Source organism: Lepisma saccharinum, chromosome 9, assembly GCF_977018435.1.
Source record: "Lepisma saccharinum chromosome 9, izLepSacc3.1, whole genome shotgun sequence".
Taxonomy (NCBI): domain Eukaryota; kingdom Metazoa; phylum Arthropoda; class Insecta; order Zygentoma; family Lepismatidae; genus Lepisma; species Lepisma saccharinum.
In genome coordinates this window covers 61,701,364-61,721,161 of record NC_139237.1, presented here as the reverse complement: position 1 = coordinate 61,721,161, position 19,798 = coordinate 61,701,364, and the positions used below count along the sequence as shown (strand labels likewise).

The following is a 19,798-nucleotide window of genomic DNA, read 5'->3' as shown; positions in this document are numbered from 1 at the left end:
TAAAACCTGCAACAAGTAACAGAAGAAATTAGATTATAATGGTCACATAAATAATAACATTGAACACACATCATTGAACATACATTATCATTATTTCTTTCGATTATTGATTCAATATCTTGCCACAAGATTCATGCAAGGGCGTTATTGCTAACTGAAATTATGGAATATGCAACGCCCTGACTACAAGTAATTTATTTTCGTTAAACAAAATCTCTTGCGGAGTAAATATATGCATATAGATATATTTATAAATAAATTATTGTTGCTACCGCTACATGGATACGATGACATTTACATGAGGCAACATTCATTTTGATATGCTTCAAGAGAACAGTTTATATTAAGCACAATATGTATGAGTATATATATATATTTCACATGAAATACATTCTTATTTTCTATATAAGGACAACTAGCGGAACAGTGCAAGCAGATTTGGTCCTCGCAGAAATAAAATGCCTCCAAATTTTCCAACTTCTACTTCGGTACATGCTTGGTCAGCATGAATACTGATATCACTTCCCATGACTTAAATCTAACCAAAGCTACCACACAAGAAGCATGCCTTTCCCAGCAGTGTTTCTTCTATATTTCCAGCTGATGTCGATCTTAATGAGATTGGGCGGATAACTGTAATCCCACTAGTCTACCTAAGACAACGTTTGAACTTAGTACCTCTGAGAAAGCGAGGTATAAATTACTAAACCATCGCCCACCATTGCAGGCGCTAAACAGAGAGTGGCAGTCGTTTTTGTTGACGTAAGGTATTTCTAAGTTAGTTCTACCATTATTGTATCCAACTTCACCAAAATAGAAAAATCTCATTTTCACCTATCGCGTTTCATTGTGAAAAATATAAGAATTGTAGAGAAATTTCTACCTAAGTACTCAGGCTAATCAACTATCATCACAGTTTGTCCCTTTAGCCTCCATCAATGGCTACACACTTTTCCATTCCCCTCGACATATGGTAAGGCAAACACCACACAAAAATCCAGCTTTTCTCTTTAACCGTAAACAACTTTCCAAACATTCGAGAACTTCAAGAAGAAAACCAGAACAATGGCATGATGCTTTATGGTGCTCTTCTGGCAGATGTTCATGCTGCAAGCTGTACTACACACTAACAACGAAGAACTATGTGTAAATGTACTGGAGGGCAGCGTCAAATAAGATTCAAAAAATAAGATTATTGCATTCAACAGTCAAGAAAATGCTAAACCTTCAGCCTAAGGAATTGATTTAAGCTCTTTCGCTGAAAAAAAATCTGATGTATTCTAATGAAAACCATTCGATATAAAATCGTTGTTATTATAATGAACTAGGAACAAGCTGATTTCAACTGGTTTGCAACAAACTATGTATATTAGTTTTAAAATATGTTGTTTCTCTTTCATAGAAAAGTACTACTGGCAAAATGGTGAGAACTTGGGAGTCCACTTATACACGTTCATATCTTAGGCATAACCCAAAGCCCTATCCAATATTCCTTTGCTGTGTAATGTACAACCAAGCATTACATAGAAAATGTTTGTGTGAATGAATTATTTAAAAGTAAGGCAAGAGTCGCTGCTTTCATCTTTCAGAAAAAATAAAACTCCTCCATAATGGAAAATAAATTAGTTTGTTTACATGTTATGTTTGTAACGAATCATTGAAAACAACTTACACATTTAATGATCCATTAGAGGTGTGAAAAAGTAATTCCTTGCATAAAATAATAATAATAAAATTATTATTATACGTACTTGCGACGTAACAAATCCTAACTTTAGGCAAATGGATTTGCAGAGTAAATAAAATATGATGAATGGCAAGGTGGCCAATGTTTCGCATGGTAGCGAAAATATGTTACCAAACACACAAAACATTAAGTATGCGGACCGATATTTGAGGAACATGTCATTAAATACATTTTTTAAAGGTATATAGTAATACTGATAAAAATACACATAAATAAAATATTATTCTGTCGGGCATCAGTAAGAAATTCTGTATGCAAATACTTGGGCATTGTCAAAGTATGGAGCTAATAATCTCTTTGCAAACATACAACTAGTAGGCATGTCTCTTTGAAAACGATTCGAAGTGAACGATTGGCAATAGTACCGAGAAGAGTGCTTGGAAAAATATTTACAAATGTAACAGACAAGTGAATTTCATAAATGCCAAAAATACTATACTTATGAAAGGAAATCAAATATTAACAAGAACCCACATTTAAAGAGATATACTTTCTTCACCAGCGAATGTGCTAAACGCAGCTTCTTACACCACAAAAGTTTGTGGAACAAATCTTAAAATATGGATCTAATCGAAACCTCCGCGAAAGTAAATGAAGTAAAGTAAAAGCAATGATGAATTTCTACCAACATGTTGTATAAGACGAGTTTGATCAACTTTTCTGCAGGGTTAACAAAATTTATAAAGGAGTAATGGACAGTTTCCCATAGAAAAGACACTTCAGAAAAGGTAAACCGTAGCTCCATTTACGACGAATTATCGCTACTATTAATAATTTTTAAAGCAGCCCCTACATAAACAAGGGTTGGCAAAATACTGGTAAAGAATCTTTTAATGTTGATTATTAATTGGTAACTTGTTGTTTTACAGCAGATCCTAAGATATCACAATCGCAATTGTACTGAAAATGGTAACTTTGCAGAGGCTCTTAGTTTGTCGTATTGAAAAGTCGATTGAAAACTATTTTTGCACGAGCTGATCATTTACTACAATGATAAATCTAACGTCACAGCAGCTAGTTTACTACATGTTCTCACTTGTTTGGGAACGAATTGTGTGTGTTCGTTCTACTACGAGAAATGTATTGAATTTTGCTTATGCATATTGCAAATATTGATTTTTGGAAGAGTTCAGTCGGGTTACCCTGTAGGAACTGAGATAAATATGAACAACTAAAATTGAAGAGATACTAATACTGAAAAGGCATGTGTCTGAAAATATTCGAAAGTAATTTCCTTGGTATGTCTGCTCTCTATATGGTTAAACGACTGACAACAGCGTCAGGCTAAGTTTGAACCACAGCTGCAAGCAGTGAGTTATCTGATGGGTCTCACTTATCGCCCAAGCCTCTAGCAACCTTCGCGTTCTGACGTGAGAATGCCTTCGTTGTTTGGTTAGGTCAGGTCTGTTAGGTTTAGTGCCCTTAGCATAAATACACTGCAAATGTATTATTTATGCCAAGCAAGAGATCCAAACCTAACAACGAAGGCATTTATCCTAACAATTAAAGGATTCCTGGCTGACATCAGAAGGCAAAGTTGCTAGAGGCCTGTGCGATAAGTGAGAGCCGTTATCCGATGGTCCTATCGCAAGGAAACCTACAGATGAATGTTGATGAAAAGGAACAGCAAAGTTTTATGCCCATATAGATTTCTCACACATTGAGTATATAGCAGAGAAAATCCTAGTACAGACACTATCACACTGAAAGACAGCTCGCTGAAGAATATAATACTAAGTGTGTTCAACCTCTTTCTCCAATCCATCTCACTCAGAGTATAGGACACTTACAAAGTAGGATCGAGATTTTTGGACAATTACAAAACAGGAATGACGGACAACAATCAGTACAGTGGCCAATACTTTGACATTTCTGACACGCGGTCATGAAAAATGTATAAGTAGACGTAAGGATAACATCCAAATGAGTATACAACATCGCACTGCAGGGGGGCGCTGTCATCAGAAAGCAGGGATACATTCTACACGATCTGCCTCTCCAAAGCTCCTGGTCCCAGCTTCAACAACCGACAAATGTTATTGCTGGGGTCTAGGGAGGGACACAATGGGTCAGAGACCAACAGGTATGGGATACATGGAAAGATCGAGACCTTGCACTCCCATCAGGTCGCTCATGCTGTAGGTCAATGTAGGAGGTCTCGCCGTTAGGGTTGCTGAAGCTGGGACCATGGCAGCCACTGCCAGGGCCCTCTTGCAGGTGGAAGCGGGTCCCTGGCCCCCCAATGTGTGTCCCGCGGCACCCCCTGCTTGCACTGCTCCTGCCAAGTCCATACCATACATGGATCCGTAGACCGAGGAAAGTCCCAGGCTCGATGCAATGGGAGAAGGACTTAGCCCACCCACCACACCGCCGAGGCCCACCCCAACGCTGGTTGGCACAGTAGCGGCTGCGGCAGGTACCGCTCCCAGGCCCACCCCTACGCTGCTAGGGATGGTGTATGGGGAGTAGCGGTACGCCGTAATTGCGGGGATCCCAGCATTGAGCATAAGTAACTCACCATAAGCTCCTCGACCGGCAGCCCGTGTTTTTGCTAGGTTTGCAGGCAACATTACTTCCTTGGGTTGTGCTTTCTTGCACTCAACCTGTGGGAGAAGAAAACAATGGAATTAGTATGGAAGAAGAAATAACTGAAAATAACACATCTTTCAACATAGCTTCATTACTCATACTCAGTGGCGGCGATTTGGGAGGGCGAGAGAGGGTACTTGTCCCCATACTTATCAACAAAGGGAAATAAACGGTCTTTCCCCCAGTTTTGGAACTCAATCGCCGCCTCTGCCCTATTCATCGTCGCGATTAGCGAAAAGTGACACAAAAGCTACTCTAACTAACAGAAATCAAAGCGAAAGAAGAAAAATACATTGTAATCAGTAAATCAGAGACCTGTGTCGACTCAGAATAATTTCTGATCCCTCAGATTCCTATTGAAAAAATGTTGTATTTCGACATCTCACTGCTCCCCTTCAGTTTGATCACTTCCACTTGAATAAATCTCACCTAGGATAAAATAAGCTTTCGCTGTACAATCGATTGATTGATTCTAACATTATGGGCACGTCAGCACATAGGTTATTTGTGCCCGCCACCAAATACACGGATAAGCCTCTTAACTAAAACAAGGACAGGACCTTAATACAAGAATAATAAAAGTTAAGAACTTCATAAATCAATAGCTAAGAGTAATATTGTCATAAAGTACTAACAACAACCAGTGACGGCAATTATGGAGGCGAAGGGGACAGTTGTCCCCCCTCCCCTTTTACTTAATGTTAAGCCTTGTCTCCCAAGAGAAAGTAACCTGTCGTTGGAACTACCCCACCCCGTTTTGGTACCCAATTACCGCAACTGACAACAACTAAAGCTATATTGTCTCTGAAGATAAAATCTCTTTACCATGGTTAAAAGCTGTGGCTGTAAAGATACACTCAGCACACATAAGGACAAACGCAGCATTTTACAACCAGCTGCCATAACGCATTTCCTCACACTTCAATTCTAATGTGCGAGTTGAGTACTATAGTCATTCAATGAAATCAATGATAAACAAGCCGAGATAGCGGTGATAGGTTAGCTTCAAGAATTAACAGAGATAATGTGACATAAGCATGTTCACCGGTGACAACTATTTATGAATTATGATCATTTGTCCTCTTATACCATACCCTAACTGGAAACATGAAAAAAGATGAATATACAGGGTATCATTTTAATGGCGACAAAGGACCACAGATTCGTATAGAGGACATCAAAACAAACGTTTCTCAGTAACATTTTTCTCGTTGGTGCGTCGATTCGACGCTACAGCCGTTCAAAAAAGACCGTTTTGCCGCCTGAATGCTGGCAACCCAACACAACATTTGATCGTATCTGTGACGTCATTTCCTGCGGCGAAACAGCGCACGGCAGGGTTGCAAGGAACACACAAATTTTGTGAAAATTGACAAACTACCAACCACATGATTAGGTGTAAAACGAATCGAGAAAAGCGTCCAGTAGACCGAACACCATAGCCTACCAACCAGAAGATCAGCAGCAGTCATCTCAGGGGAAGGGGGAAGTGAACCAACGATATCAGAAATGGTAAAAATGTATTCAAAATGAAGTGTCATTATCGGATTTTGTCTCGGTCTACATGTCAAATATCAACAACAATACATTTTATTGGATTTACAGCTCACGTGTGGCTGTTTACGCCCAGCTACATGTCAAATATTTGCAAATCTCGTTGCAAGGAAATATCTACAGCAGAGGCGGTCCGTGACTTTTACAGCAAGGGAAGCTCATATCGTAAGAAATTTTAAAAAGAATTATTATTATTAATATTATTATTATTAACGCCTGCTTTATGAATTCTTCTATCACGAGATTGTAGAATTCCTCTTCTGCATTTTCATTTCAGTTTTAGCAGCTCTCAATTACTGTCCTTGGGTATTTCTTACGGGTATGCGGGATCCCGAAAAGTCGGGAAATATCGAATGGTCATTTTAAAAAGTCGTTATATTCTCGACGTTTTCTGTATTGTAAGTTTCTGGAACTTATCGGAAATTGTTAGTTTTTAGTCCAGAAATGCAAAAATAATCACTTAAATTGAAAATGACGTGTAGAATTCAAGATTTCCAGAGCTTCGAGAAATTTCGAACATTTCCAGTCCCGAACGTCGGGATTTAAAAAAATTTCCCGTCCCGACCCGAAAAATTCTGTCCCGCACACCCCTAGTATTTCTACATTAACTGTAAATTCGGTGAAATGATGACAAGATCGTTCAGCTCAAGCACTAGACACGGGAATTGTTTAAACCAACTTAACTTAAACAATTCAAAAAAGCTTTCTTCAAGTAAAACAAAGGTTTTTGTACTCCCATCGAGATATATTAATCTGAAGAATAAGAGACACTTCCGTGACGAGCCATGTCAAATGTTGATCACAACTTAATTTCCAAGAATAGAAAATGTCTTCAGAAAGAAAATTTGCGTTCTTTTTATGAACTAATTCTAAAAACTTTAATTTATTTTTTTGATTCATTATCTCCAGTTGGGGCTGTTGATCTTTTTGCAAGTTTATTCTCTGCAAATGTTGTCAGGAGAATTTCAGCGTGGATTTGAGTTTGCCGATGACGCTGTGATGTTTAAGTAAATTGTTCATATAATCGACACCTAAACTGCTCCACACACCCTTTTCATTTGAAAATAAGTCATCCCGGATGGTAGAGTGGTAACGTTGTCGCCTTGAAATGAAGGGATACAGAGTTCGATACCCGGTGGAGGAACATAGAGGTTCGGATCCAACTTTAAACTGTAGGTCCAGCCCCGATTAGCTTGTCTACGCATGAAGTGGGCTTAGCAGCAGAACTCATTTGAAAATTGGACCCAAAACCAACAGTAGAGTTTTAATGCTCTTCTGCAACCACCTATTATTCCACATTAGTTTGGATTAAAATGTCGAACACTTTTTTCCTCTATTATACCAGGTAGAGTTTGAATCGGACATTGATATACCACCAGAAATAACCCTTCTCTTCTCTTCATAATTTCTTGATCTCAAGCCCTGGACGAAGAGTGTTTCCAGCACCCACCTACTCTCTCCACGCACCATTTGCTAGCTGCCGCAAGACCCGGAATGAGTTCTGTGGATTCATTTCCTTCGAGTCAATTGAACCGCACTGATTTGGTCAACTGTTAAGTGTGATTTTTAAACCCATGTTTTTCATACAAATTCCAGAAATTACGCACATGAAATTTACTGGGATAACTGACAATACAAAATTCGCTGTAAATGAAGAAAAAATGTTGCGAAATAATTTATTTTAGGCGGATTTAGTTCGAGAAAAACTGAGACTGGTATGAGTGGCGGTCATGCGTTCCCTACGCCGAAGATCTACGAAGAATGCCGAATGCTCCCTTCCCTTTGCTGTGGGTGAGCGACACGGACACTGACGGTCGTCTGCTACGACGAGGACACAAGTCTCGCGGTTTTTACAATAGCCCTTCCCTTACAAGTAGATATAGGTGGGTTTCATGTGACGTCAGGATTCACAGCGCCGCCATGTTCGCGGCCAAGTTGTTTGTCGTCTGCAAGGAAATACCTACCACGTAGCGTTCGTTACACCTGCGCCAACTGTACGTTTGTTAGTACTGTGTAAAATGTTGGTAACATTGCATAAAAGTATTAATGACAATGTCGTGGCATCTGGAAATAGCGGTAATTTTTCATATGTTCAAACTCTTTGCGCAGTCGGCAGAAAGATATGGAGAAAAAGCGAAGTTTTGCGGTGTAGATCCATATGAAAAGGGGCCTAAAACTTTGGCCAACTGCAGTTCACGTGTGTTTATTTACTTCACCCAGCTACCTGGAATCAATTTGTTTTTGTATTTACTAGTGGTTAGGACTCTGCTTGGAACTTTTACATCCAGTAAAGATTAACTGTAAATTCCAAAGCTCCGCCATTGTCGTCTCTGTAGCGCTGTAATGTAAAATGTTGAGGTGCTCGAAAACAGTCATTTCACTCCTTGCTTTAACAATTTGGGATATACCGGCCTCAGTGGGAGAGTGGTTAACACAGCGCGAGGGGTCCCGGGGTCGAATCCCGGCCTGGACATGGGTCTTTGCGAGATTCGCTTTATTTAGCCTCGTATTCACGATTAGCCAAAACTGGCATAAAAGCAAGGTAAAATAAACCAAAGCAATCAATCAATTTGGGATACTTTGATAGCAGTGTTTTTTTTCTTACAGTACGCAAAGCCTACTAGCGGCACCTCTTCTCATGGATCGAATGACAATTAATAACAGTTTGTATTAACGAACGAAATATAATAAATAATCAAGTACAAACGTAAAATTATAAAAATAAATTAAACTTTGAAGATTATCATGTCTATCATCAAACTTATCGGAAGTAGCACCTTTCTACCAAAAAACAAGGAAACCCTGTTGCAAGTATGATTAAACACACGAGTTCGATCGATTTGTACTAAAAGTCACAGAGAAAGGTGGCATATGAACTTACCTGAGAGGAAATGTTCACTGCACGCACTGTAATATTTGCTTTGTTCATTAATGTTGGCACGATTTACTTTCGCCAATCAAACGACGCGGTATCTTCTGATCAACAATTATGTCGAGTCCCGTGCCGTGAAGCGCACCTTCTGTTCTTTATCGAAAAATTCGAGGATAAACGCGAGTTTCTGTTAAACAACCAAAAACTGCACAGAGTACCACGTAAACAAGGTTGAAATCTCCCGCCCGCTCGATCCCACAATGCAACAGTTTGTGACGTAGGTGAAACACACCTATACGACTACATAAGAATAGTTTCAATGAAACTAAAAATAAATTGACCACAGAAACACAGTTAATACTTCTACTTTGTAAGGGAATGACTCATTCGCTTCATTCCATGGAATAACCGCCCATGATTTGTATCCAGATGCCTTGTGGTACGTTTGGGCTGATAACAGAAGTATCCGATGTTCACGTTGTTACATTACGGCTAAAACACGTAATGAATCAGTAGCGTATATAGTACTGCCCTGTTCACAGTTGCAAACTATTACATGTGTATCCAGTGCATAGATAAACACAGTCGTCGGAGAGCGTGTATTACTACTACTTACAGTATATCCCTGTTTTTTCAACCATTTTGGCACTTGCCTCATAATGCCCTGAATATACATTATAGTATTATGTGTTGTTTACCATTGGAATTTTGAGTTCTTTCATTTCTATTTTGCCATCTGTTCAGTGTGTCACAGACAACTAGTATCAGAAGGACGAAGTGGATAGACTAAATTGTAGATGCCAACTTGGTAACTAGATTTGCAAATATTTGACATGTAAGCTGAGACAAAATTCGATATGACCACTTGCGTTCTATTTTCTTTCTACCATTTTTCGTATCGTTTGTTTACTTCCTGTTAGGTTAAAGAACACGGTACATAATGTGGCTGATTGTGGCTTTTTCACAGAATATGAGAGTTCGTATCAACTCTGGAACGCATCGCTTCACGACGGGATATGACGTCACAAATGCAATCAAATGTTGCGTGTGGTTGCCAGCATTCAGGCGGCAAAACGGGCTTTTTTGAACGACCGTAGCGCCGAAATGATGCACCAAGGAGAAAAAATGTTATTGAGAAATGTTGTTTGTTTTTATGTTCTCTATACGTTTCCGTGGTCCGTGACACCCTGTATATCTATCTTTCCCTGCAAGATATCACGAGTTGAAGATGCGCGAAATATAGAAAGGAAGAATTAGGATGATACTAGGTTGAATGTCTTTGTCCGCGTTTTACAAAACACCCGACGAAAATTTCACACGAAAGAGAGAGGGAGTGAGACAACCTGATGAAAACAGAGAGAGATGAATGATGCGGGAAGGGAGATGAAAGACTACGGAGGAATCGACGAAGAGAGGAAGGGTATAAGAAATTCGGTCCGCACAGGGCGAAAAATGAAATAATAAGACGATAACGACCGCATGAGAGAGAGACGAAGACAGAGAAAATGAATAGTTCTATTCCCCAGAGAGGAGCCACCCCTTTGAAGAAAACCATTGTTACCCCCTTGAAGCCCTGCTTTCTTCTTTCCTCTTTTTTTCGGTTCCTCGAGGGGCGCTTTGTCAAGATTCTACCAGGGGGATCCCCCTTAATGGCCGGCAGACTTCGCTGCACCGACAGACAGATTCATCTTGAGCGCCTGAAACACATTCGCCAGCTTTTGGCGGGAAATGTGAGGAATCCGTCTTGCAGCGCTGCGGGGATCAAAGCGGCCAAAACATGAAAATAGGATGAGCTCAAGGAAAAAAGGGAAGGGAATGGTGTAATGACGTCACAGCCAAAATACAAATTTTCCCCGCATGGTGGAGCCCCTGATGAATATCTCCTCTGCTGCGGTTTGGCGTACAGACGATGGCCGTTTCCCTTGGACGGAAACGCTTCTTCCCTTGCTCATCTTGTGTTATGACGAGCAAGTCATCCCTCGATTTTCTGTACTGTTTCGTACATCTGTGCATGACTTCTGCAATTCTTTCAGACTTTCGCCTGCAAGTCACCCATGGAGGAAGGTTTAAGCTGACCATATGAGTAACTAACTCGTTGTTGAAAAATCAAAGATCCTACAATGATTCGCGGAGTGGTGAGCACACCGCGCTACGACACCAGAGGTACCGGGTTCGAATCCTGGCCTGGGTGTTTTTGTGAGTGTCCCTTCATCAATTTCATCATATCATCACTAATCCTCATCTTCGCCATTAGACAAAAGTGGCAGAAGAACGAAGAAAAATAAACCAAATCAGTCAAACCTAAGATGATTCGTTTCCCAGATGCGAAAACAATTGGGCGCCATTTTGATCTTCAGCTGGACGTGAAGGGGATACAAGGAGGAATCTCGTGAGTATACGCGTTATCATGGTATAACATCTAGCCAAAATTCAGTTTCCCACTATTTTTCTGATATAAACCCTTACGCCAAATACAAACTAACAAGAGTATGTTTACAGTTGGGAGAGTATAATCGTGGGAGTTGAATGTGAGGAAGATTGCCTTGCTTGTGGGAGAATATTCACATTTTTTTGTTAAGGGAAGGAATAGTATCAAGAAACAATTAAAACGAGAACTATAAAAAGAAGGTAAAAATAACCTTGCATTACAAACATTACAAATAACATTACAGGTTATTTGGTTTCTTAGCACTAAACATATTACAGTTGTGGAGGACAGGATGGAGCCATGGTCCCCACTCCAACAATAGAAAATGAATATCAGGCGACAATGAGATATTTCGAACATGCAATTTCAATTCAAATTAGAATATACTGACTTCATAATAGAGACTGATAGGTTAGTATAGGTTCCTCACAGGAACGCTTAGAGTTGTAAATGCAAGCAATTTGTAGAGGACGAAGCGGGCTCATGTTTCGGAAAACTTCACTGGAGAACTTTGTATGAACCGCCTTCGGAACTCTCTCGTATTTCTAGTTGAGAACTTATTCAGGGTGGCTACAAACAAGCAGAAATGAAATTCCCTGACTTTTCCAGGTTTTCCAGGACAAAATTTACATTTTTCCCCTGACAATTACAAACTAAACTAAATCGATGTTTTTACAAATGGAAATAATAAACTCATACAGATCCACATATGGTTTTGCTAAGTATGAATATTATCTTCTATTAAATTGACTTAATTTCTCTATTCTCTATGACTTGAATTCAGACTGCAAAATAGTGAATTTGGAAAATTATTACAATTCACAAGCTAAGGAAGGATTATGGAATTTTGTCATACGCAGTAAGTTTAAAATAACATACTTCTTTATGGTAAAGTTACGACTAAATGAGATAAGAGTCATTGATTAAGAAATACAATTTGTAATTTACCAGTCTCCTTATACATTCTCGGTATTATATGTTGATATTTCCACTGAGGTTTGGAACCCTCTGCTTGCAAAAACTATGAGTGCGGACTCATTTTTCAATGCATAAAGCTACTTCTCTCCTCTCTGTAAAACAAACAACTTAACTCTTGCATATAAGTGAAACAACTGAATCAAACAAAAGAAAGTGTAATATTTCCTTACATTATCGATGGGATATCAAGGAATTTATAGAATTGCATTGTATAGGTACCTGATTTAGCTAACCAACACATTAAAACAGGAACACACTAATAATAAAAGCTTCTGAAAGTTCATATACGAGGGGCATCCTGGAAAAACTCCAATGGTGCCTATACGCAGCACTAGTGGTCGGAGAGCGACACACACATACAGGCAGGAAGAAGTGGCATGTAGCTGTAATCTGGTACAGTTGCAATGTAGCCGGTTTAGGACAGTTCTAGGTTAAAGATTGCAGCTCTCATACAGTCTCCCACCGACTGCGATGTAGCCTACATTGCACGCTCAGAATTTGGCACACAGCAATCGTGCAGACCGGACGTCGTGAGTGATAGGATGGTCAGACGATGGTGCAGACAATTCACGGAAGGCCAATCGAATGTGCACAACCCCATAGAGCTGAGTACACACGGGCCCTTTGCATCACTTCAGGTGAGAGAACTTGGACCACTCCCTGTACAGCCCTGGCCTTGAATGTACCTACTTTCATCTCTTTGTTTAACTGAAGAGGTTTCTGGCAAGGCAAGGATTTGACAGCTACATTGCGGTAGAGATTGTTCCACTCTTTGGTGTCACACACATATACCATGGGCATACAAAATTTAGTGCCATGGTGCGACACATGCCAGAACAACGGTGGTGATTATGCCGAAAATTTTTCCCAAAATTCACATTTTCATTTTAGCGCATTTTCTGGCAAATATCTGAAATTATACCTTCATGGTGTTTTTAAACTACTGTTTCAAATTGTAAGTCACATGGCTTATGCCTCTTCGCGAGAGTTTGATATCTTGAAAGTTATTTTCCATACCCCTTTATTAATTTTAAGGGAAGGATTTTAGATAATGAAATTTTGGTGTGGGGTTAGGGCCCCACACTTTCTTGATCACGGCTGAAGGTGGGGATGATGTGATCAGCACCACACTCTTGGCTGCCTTTATCCCTCAAAGTTTCCTCAAGGTACCAGCTTCGTATGATGCTGGGTGGGCGCCGGAGCAGTTTGAATAGGCGGAAAACATCCCGGTTCTCCCCCACTGGGGATCGACCCCGGGTCTCTTGCATAGTAGTCAGATGCCCTAACGACTGAGCTCCATTATTACTCAATCGAGAAATGCCGATAGAACGCACTTAGCCTGGTAATTCAAAACATATCTCGTGCGACAAATACGAAGATGTGGCTCCCATGTGACGGTAGATAAGCACTCAATCTCCTGTTATAACCTTGCCACTTTGCTCTGTGATGCAAATGGTTTTGATAGAAGTTGAAAAAATCGTGGGAAATATATGATTTAATGTGGCTGTCGGAATCATTTCACGTACGTATAACTCTATAGTTTACTCTTAGTAAAATGTTGGAAAACTTGCATGTTCTTTATACACAAACATGGCCTAGAAAAGACAAGGATGTTAGATTTCATGGAATTTTTCATTGTTTTAGGACATTTCTTTTAAAAAAATCGCTAAAAATGCCTACAATTCGCATTTTTTTTGCCAAATTCGCATTATTTCGATATTTCGAACGGGCGAAAAATGTGTCCAGACATCACTGCACATTCCTAAACATAATTTCGCAGCAATTACCTTTTTTAACGATTTTGGCGTTTGCAAAAAATCAACGTACCTACTAATTGGAAATTACTTTCTGGCCACCCCTCGTATAAATCAGTAGATGGAAAGTGAAAATTTAGCAGGGCTGGCAGAGAAAAGTCAATTCTTGAAGGAAGTGATTTGCTGTTATGATTGAATGATTCGAGTAAATATGATATTAAAATATTTACGTATTTATTATTAGTATTTTATTTCATAATATTGGACATTAACTTCACTCAGTGAGAAATTTAAGACCATCTCTCACGAGATTAAACATACAGGACAGAGAGTGGCATTAATTTCATTTCAATACTAGTGTTGCAGTAAATTTGATGTTGGGAGCATGCACTTGCCAATTTTTATAACGTTCACCAATGCAGATTTATGTTTAACGTTTTCGTGATAGTATTCAATATATGTATATCCCATTTGGTTGGGTTCTTCTTGATATCTAAGAATAGTGCAATGTCATTGTAAACTTGTGCGAAACCAGTAATATGTCAGGATGATGAAAGAAAACCTTCGTAAGCACTGCTACATTAAATAATGTGAAGTGAGCCAGAAGAGTAATAAAATGCCAGCAGCATATTTTCAGTCTAAACCTCTTCTTGTTTATGCATGCGATTTTTGTTGGATGTTGCAGTCCATGCAATTTCTGTCGCATGGTGTAGTGAGATACTTTGTCGGGTGGTGATATTCGACAAAAATCGTATGTATCAATGGAACATATTTGTTTCCATGTTCCTTCAGTTTGCCCAACAAAATGCCTTACTACGACGTCCGACAACTATCGGACGGTGCCACCGGCTCTTATCTCCTCCATCTGTTGACAAGTTCCCTTACTACTCCCATACGGACAAGAAAAAATGATAATTCAATGCATTTTTCACCACATAATATTTAGAGGCTTAACCTTTACTCCTCCAATGATACTGGTGATAAGGTCGTACTGGCCCGATGATACCATATGGTATCATGGTGCTGATTACGAAATGAATGTGCGTTTTGGACCTTCATACTCTTATGTTTGGGTGGAAACTCTGACACAGGTCTGGAGCAAGCCTGGGAAATTCATATTGATGGCCAAGCTCTCCCCCCCCCCCCCTCCGCAACATATCCATGCCACATTTCCAAACAGAGTTTCTTTCACATTTTGGCTCATTATTCAACTTGTATGGCACCTAAGAACATGAAACATGTTTCATTCTCTTGAGAAATATCCATTCTTTGAAAAGAATACTAAAGTTCGCACCGTCTTCCCAAATAGTGGGAGAAGAGGGGGTAAACTCCAGATGTTTATGTTTTTTTTTTCATTGAAAATCGGTAGTCGCTCCCCCAAACCTCCTTTCCTCGGTTCGGCATTCTGAATTGTACACCGTTGCATGCTCTGATGTTTTAGCTGCAAAACAAAACTTATCCGAAGTAGATTGCTCCCATAGTGCCTAAGTTATAACAATTTTCCTCCAAAAATGCAAATTACCTATTTTTCGTAAAAAACAGTTTCACATTTTGGCTTATTATTCAACTTCTATGGCACCCGAGAACATGAAACATGTTTCATTCTCTTGAGCAATGTCCATTCTTTGAAAAGAATGTAGCAAACTCCAGATATTTGTCTTTTTCATTGAAATTCGGGGTCGCACCACCCTAAACCCCCTTCCTCGGTTCGGCGTTCTGAATTGTACACTGTTGCATGCTCCGATGTTTTATCTGCAAAACAAAACATATCCGAAGTAGATTGCTCCCGTAGTGCCAGAGTTATAACAATTTTCCTCCAAAAATGCAAATTACCTATTTTTTCGTAAAAAAAAGAAAAATCACATTTTGGCATATTATTCAACTTGTATGGCACCAAAGAACATGAAACATGTTTCAATCTCTTTGGAAACGTCCATTCTTTGAAGAGAATACTAAGGTTTGCGCCTTCTCCCCAAAATAGCGGGAGAAGAGGAGGTAAACTCCAGATTTTTTTTTTCATTGAAATTCGGTAGTTGCGCCCCCAAAACCCCCCCCTTCTTCGGTTCGGTGTTCTGAATTGTACACGGTTGCATGCTATGATGTTTTAGCTGCAAACCAAAACTTATCCGAAGTAGATTGCCCCCATAGTACCCGAGTTATAACAATTTTCCTCCAAACATGCATATTACCTATTTTTCGTAAAAAAAGAGAAATCACATTTTGGCATATTATTCAACTTCTATGGCACCAAAGAACATGAAACATGTTTCATTCTCTTGAGAAATGTCCATTCTTTGAAAAGAATACTAAAGGTCGCACCTTCTTTCCAAATAACGGGAGAATAGTGGGTAAACTCCATATTTTTTTTTTTTTTTTCATTGAAATTCGGTAGTCGCTCCCCCCAAACCCCCTTTACTTGGTTCGGCGTTCTGAATTGTACACCGCTGCATGCTCTGATGTTTTAGCTGCAAAACAAAACTTATCCGAAGTAGATTGCTCCCTTAGTGCCCGAGTTATAACAATTTTCCTCCAAAAATGCAAATTACTTATATATTTTGTAAAAAAATAATAATCACATTTTGGCTTATTATTCAACTTGTATGGCACCCAAGAACATAAAACATGTTTCATTCTGTTGAGAAATGTCCATTCTTTGAAAAGAGTACTAAAGTTTGCGCCTTCTCCCCAAAATAGCGGGAGAAGTGGGGGCAAACTCCAGATTTTTGTTTTTTCCATTGAAATTTGGGGGACGTGCCCCCCAAGCCCCCTTCCTCGGTCCGGTGTTGTAAATTGTACACCGTTGCATGCGCTGATGTTTTAGCTGCAAAACAAAAGTTATCCGAAGTAGATTGCTCCCATAGTGCCAGAGTTATAACAATTTTCGTCAAAAGACTGTTCGAAGTCAATCAAGACGAAATTCCCTGACATTTCCCTGACTTTTTTTGGCACCTCAAATTCCCTGACTTTTCCCGGTTTTCCAGGTCTGTCGCCACCCTGTTATTACTGTAATAATATGTCTGCACAATAAGAATTATGACATATATACTACTACTACTAACAATAATAACAGCAGCTCTATGAGGACCGTTAATTAGGGGTCCAGGGCTCGACATCCGGTGGATAGAGACAGTGGTTCGGATCCTGTAGATCTAGTCTCGATTAGCCTATCTGTGAATAAAATGGACTTCTGTAATGTATAAGCACGTATTTGAATCTCTATAAAGCAACCATAATCTTCAATCTGTGATCTTAAATATGTGCTCAATTTGCTAACGAATTATTCCGTAAACTCCAAATAGTGAGCCATATGGAAATGAGCAAGCAGTGTCACTTCCTTCTTTCGAAATGCTAAAACACGAACGATTTCTTTACTTTCCGTATTAGGTTACTGTCTAACAAGTTCAACTTTGCTTTTAGAGAAGACACAAAGTGTAGGTACTAATAGCTTTTTGAAGATACAACACAAAAATACCAGGTTTACATTATACTGAAAATCTTACAAATAAAAGAATAAGAACTCACCATTTTGTTGTTGATCTCATGGAAGTGTATTTCGCACACTTTATCTACTACATCCTCGCTTTGAAACGTCACGAAACCGAAGCCTGGAAAGAAAAAAAGGAAGATCCTATTATTACTGGTTATAAGAGAGGTGGGGAGTAAGATTACAACATATAAATATATTCTGGCAACACTAACATAAACTTAAGTTCACAAAAGTTCCATGCAAAGATGGTAAAGTCTGTGGTTGTGGCTCTGATTGCATTCCCTGGTATCAAAAATTAAATCTGTTAATATTACCAAATTATGGCAGTGTATGAATGAACTATGTATTCCCAATTTTTGACAGTTCATGCATGAATGAACTCTGTTTTCACCATTTTTGGCAGTTCGTGCATGAATGAACTCTGTTTTCACCATTTTGGACAGATCATACATGAACGAACTCTGTATTCACCATTTTTGACAGTTCACGCATGAACGAACTCTGCATCCCTCATTTCATTTTTGACAGTTCAAGCATAAATGAAGTCTATATTCCCATTTCTTTAGAGCTCATGCATGAATAAACTCTGTATTCCCTGGTTTTGAGTTCATGCACAAATGAACTGTGTATTCTAAACTTTTAGAGTGCAGAATGAACTCTTATTCCCAAGTTTTGACAGTGAATGAATGAACTCTTGCTTCAGTAGAAATAAAGTCAGGAATGGCGTCTGACTGTCACATCAGAGAAATGTGACAGTGCATGGATGAACTAACTTTGTATTCCCAAGTTTTGACAGTGCATGAATGAACTCTTCCTTCGGTAAAAATAAAGCCAGGCATGACGCCCGACTGTCACATCACATAAAAAGGTTGAATTCCAGGATTGATTGATCTCAGACAGCAATATTTCTGTCGATGTCCCTGCATGAGCGACCCAGCCTCTCGGCATCTTCTGGGGAATCAAGGCGGCCAGAGAGTGATGATGATAAATCACCTCCGTTATGATACAGATACGTAACCTGTGTGGAGGACTACATCAAAGCCCTCTGTATGTATTCGCGTGCAATTCACAAGGGATAACTTTGCACTTCAACTTCGTTACGCAACACTTCAGTTTGGGAGTGGATGGAGGAGGATTCATTCATCAATTCTAATGTGTTGATACGCTTTCTCTATGTAGATGGTCGCATGGTTCCCCGAGTTTCTTGCACAAAATACTTTTACACTCAAATAACATAACTTTCGTAGCTTCCTTTCCACCGTATTGATTGATTTGGTTTATTTTACGTCGCACGGCCACTTTTAGCTAATTGCGAAGAAGAGGATGAAGGGACGGACACTCACAAAGAACCTGGAGCCGAACCCGTGACCGCGCTAACCACTCCGCCAAGGAGATTGGTCCATCCTTTCTACTTCATTCTACTATGTTTTCCATTACTATATTCTATTATTTGTTTTTACTTTATCCTTCTTCTTCCATTCTCTGCATTTTCAGCATCTTTCTTCTCCATTTTCCTCTTCTTGGTCCTTCCTTACTCACTTTCTGTTCCATCTTCTTTCCTCTTGTTTCTCGCTTCTGTCAATTCCTCTATCATAAAAATGTCTTATCTTCTTTTATTATCCTCTGCCTAATATTTTGTGTTTGTGTCGTGGAGCTTTCATGTAAACTTTTATGCTTATGTTCCATATTTTATCTTGATCCTTACTAATGATATTTTCTAGATAACCTTTTAAATCGTGAGAGACATCTCGTGATGCTCCCTCAACTGAGGAGCAAGGGAAAAGGTCCGTCCTCAATATAAGGATTGACTTAAGTAACGCGCTACAGTGGCTTCAGAATGGGTTTAGTCAATCAGGCAAATCGCAGCGATGCCAATAACGAACGGGAAGGTTATTTCCCGTTAAATGGTGCCTTCGAAACAAAGACCAACAAGGTGATTGGGGATACCAAACCTTCTTTTATCCCCCGTCCAACATTCCTGGCGTCCGTCGAAAATTCGCGGTTGAGAAAGAGGATTAGAGGGTTGAGGGTGATAGGGAGAAGGCGGAAGAATGACTAGGAACGGGAGGAAATACAAGGAAGGAAAAGAAAAAAAAAAGAGTTGGGAGGAAAAGAATGCTGGCTTCTTAGTCCGCAAATGAGCAAAGTTGCGGGGAAGTTGCTCACCGAGATAGCGCATCTTCCGATTAACTTGAAGAGCTGCAGCTCGTCTGTTTTATTACTTATCCCTGAGAAAACTTCCCATTCGCCATGGAGGACGCGGGGGTAAAAAGGGGGAGGAAGGGAGGTTCTTAGTGTCTTGTACCCTTTCACACACACACACACATGGAAACTCTCGAGGAACAAGAGGCGCGGAGCGAAATCAGCAAGTCGGATGCAAGCAGTCTCT

General features: G+C 39.6%; 1 protein-coding gene across 16 annotated transcripts in view; it reads right to left on the bottom strand.

The window, feature by feature from the left end:
• The window catches only part of Rbp6 (RNA-binding protein 6), a 1,060,856-nt gene that overhangs the window by 86,583 nt on the left and 954,475 nt on the right, over positions 1-19,798 (bottom strand). For all 16 annotated transcript variants that reach the window (XM_083128271.1, XM_083128266.1, XM_083128274.1 and 13 more), the window contains 2 exons: positions 17,445-17,527; positions 4,266-4,350 (listed from right to left, as the gene is read on the bottom strand). In XM_083128271.1, the coding sequence (XP_082984397.1) occupies positions 4,266-4,350; positions 17,445-17,527 (168 nt within the window). The remainder of the gene's footprint in view (positions 1-4,265; positions 4,351-17,444; positions 17,528-19,798) is intronic.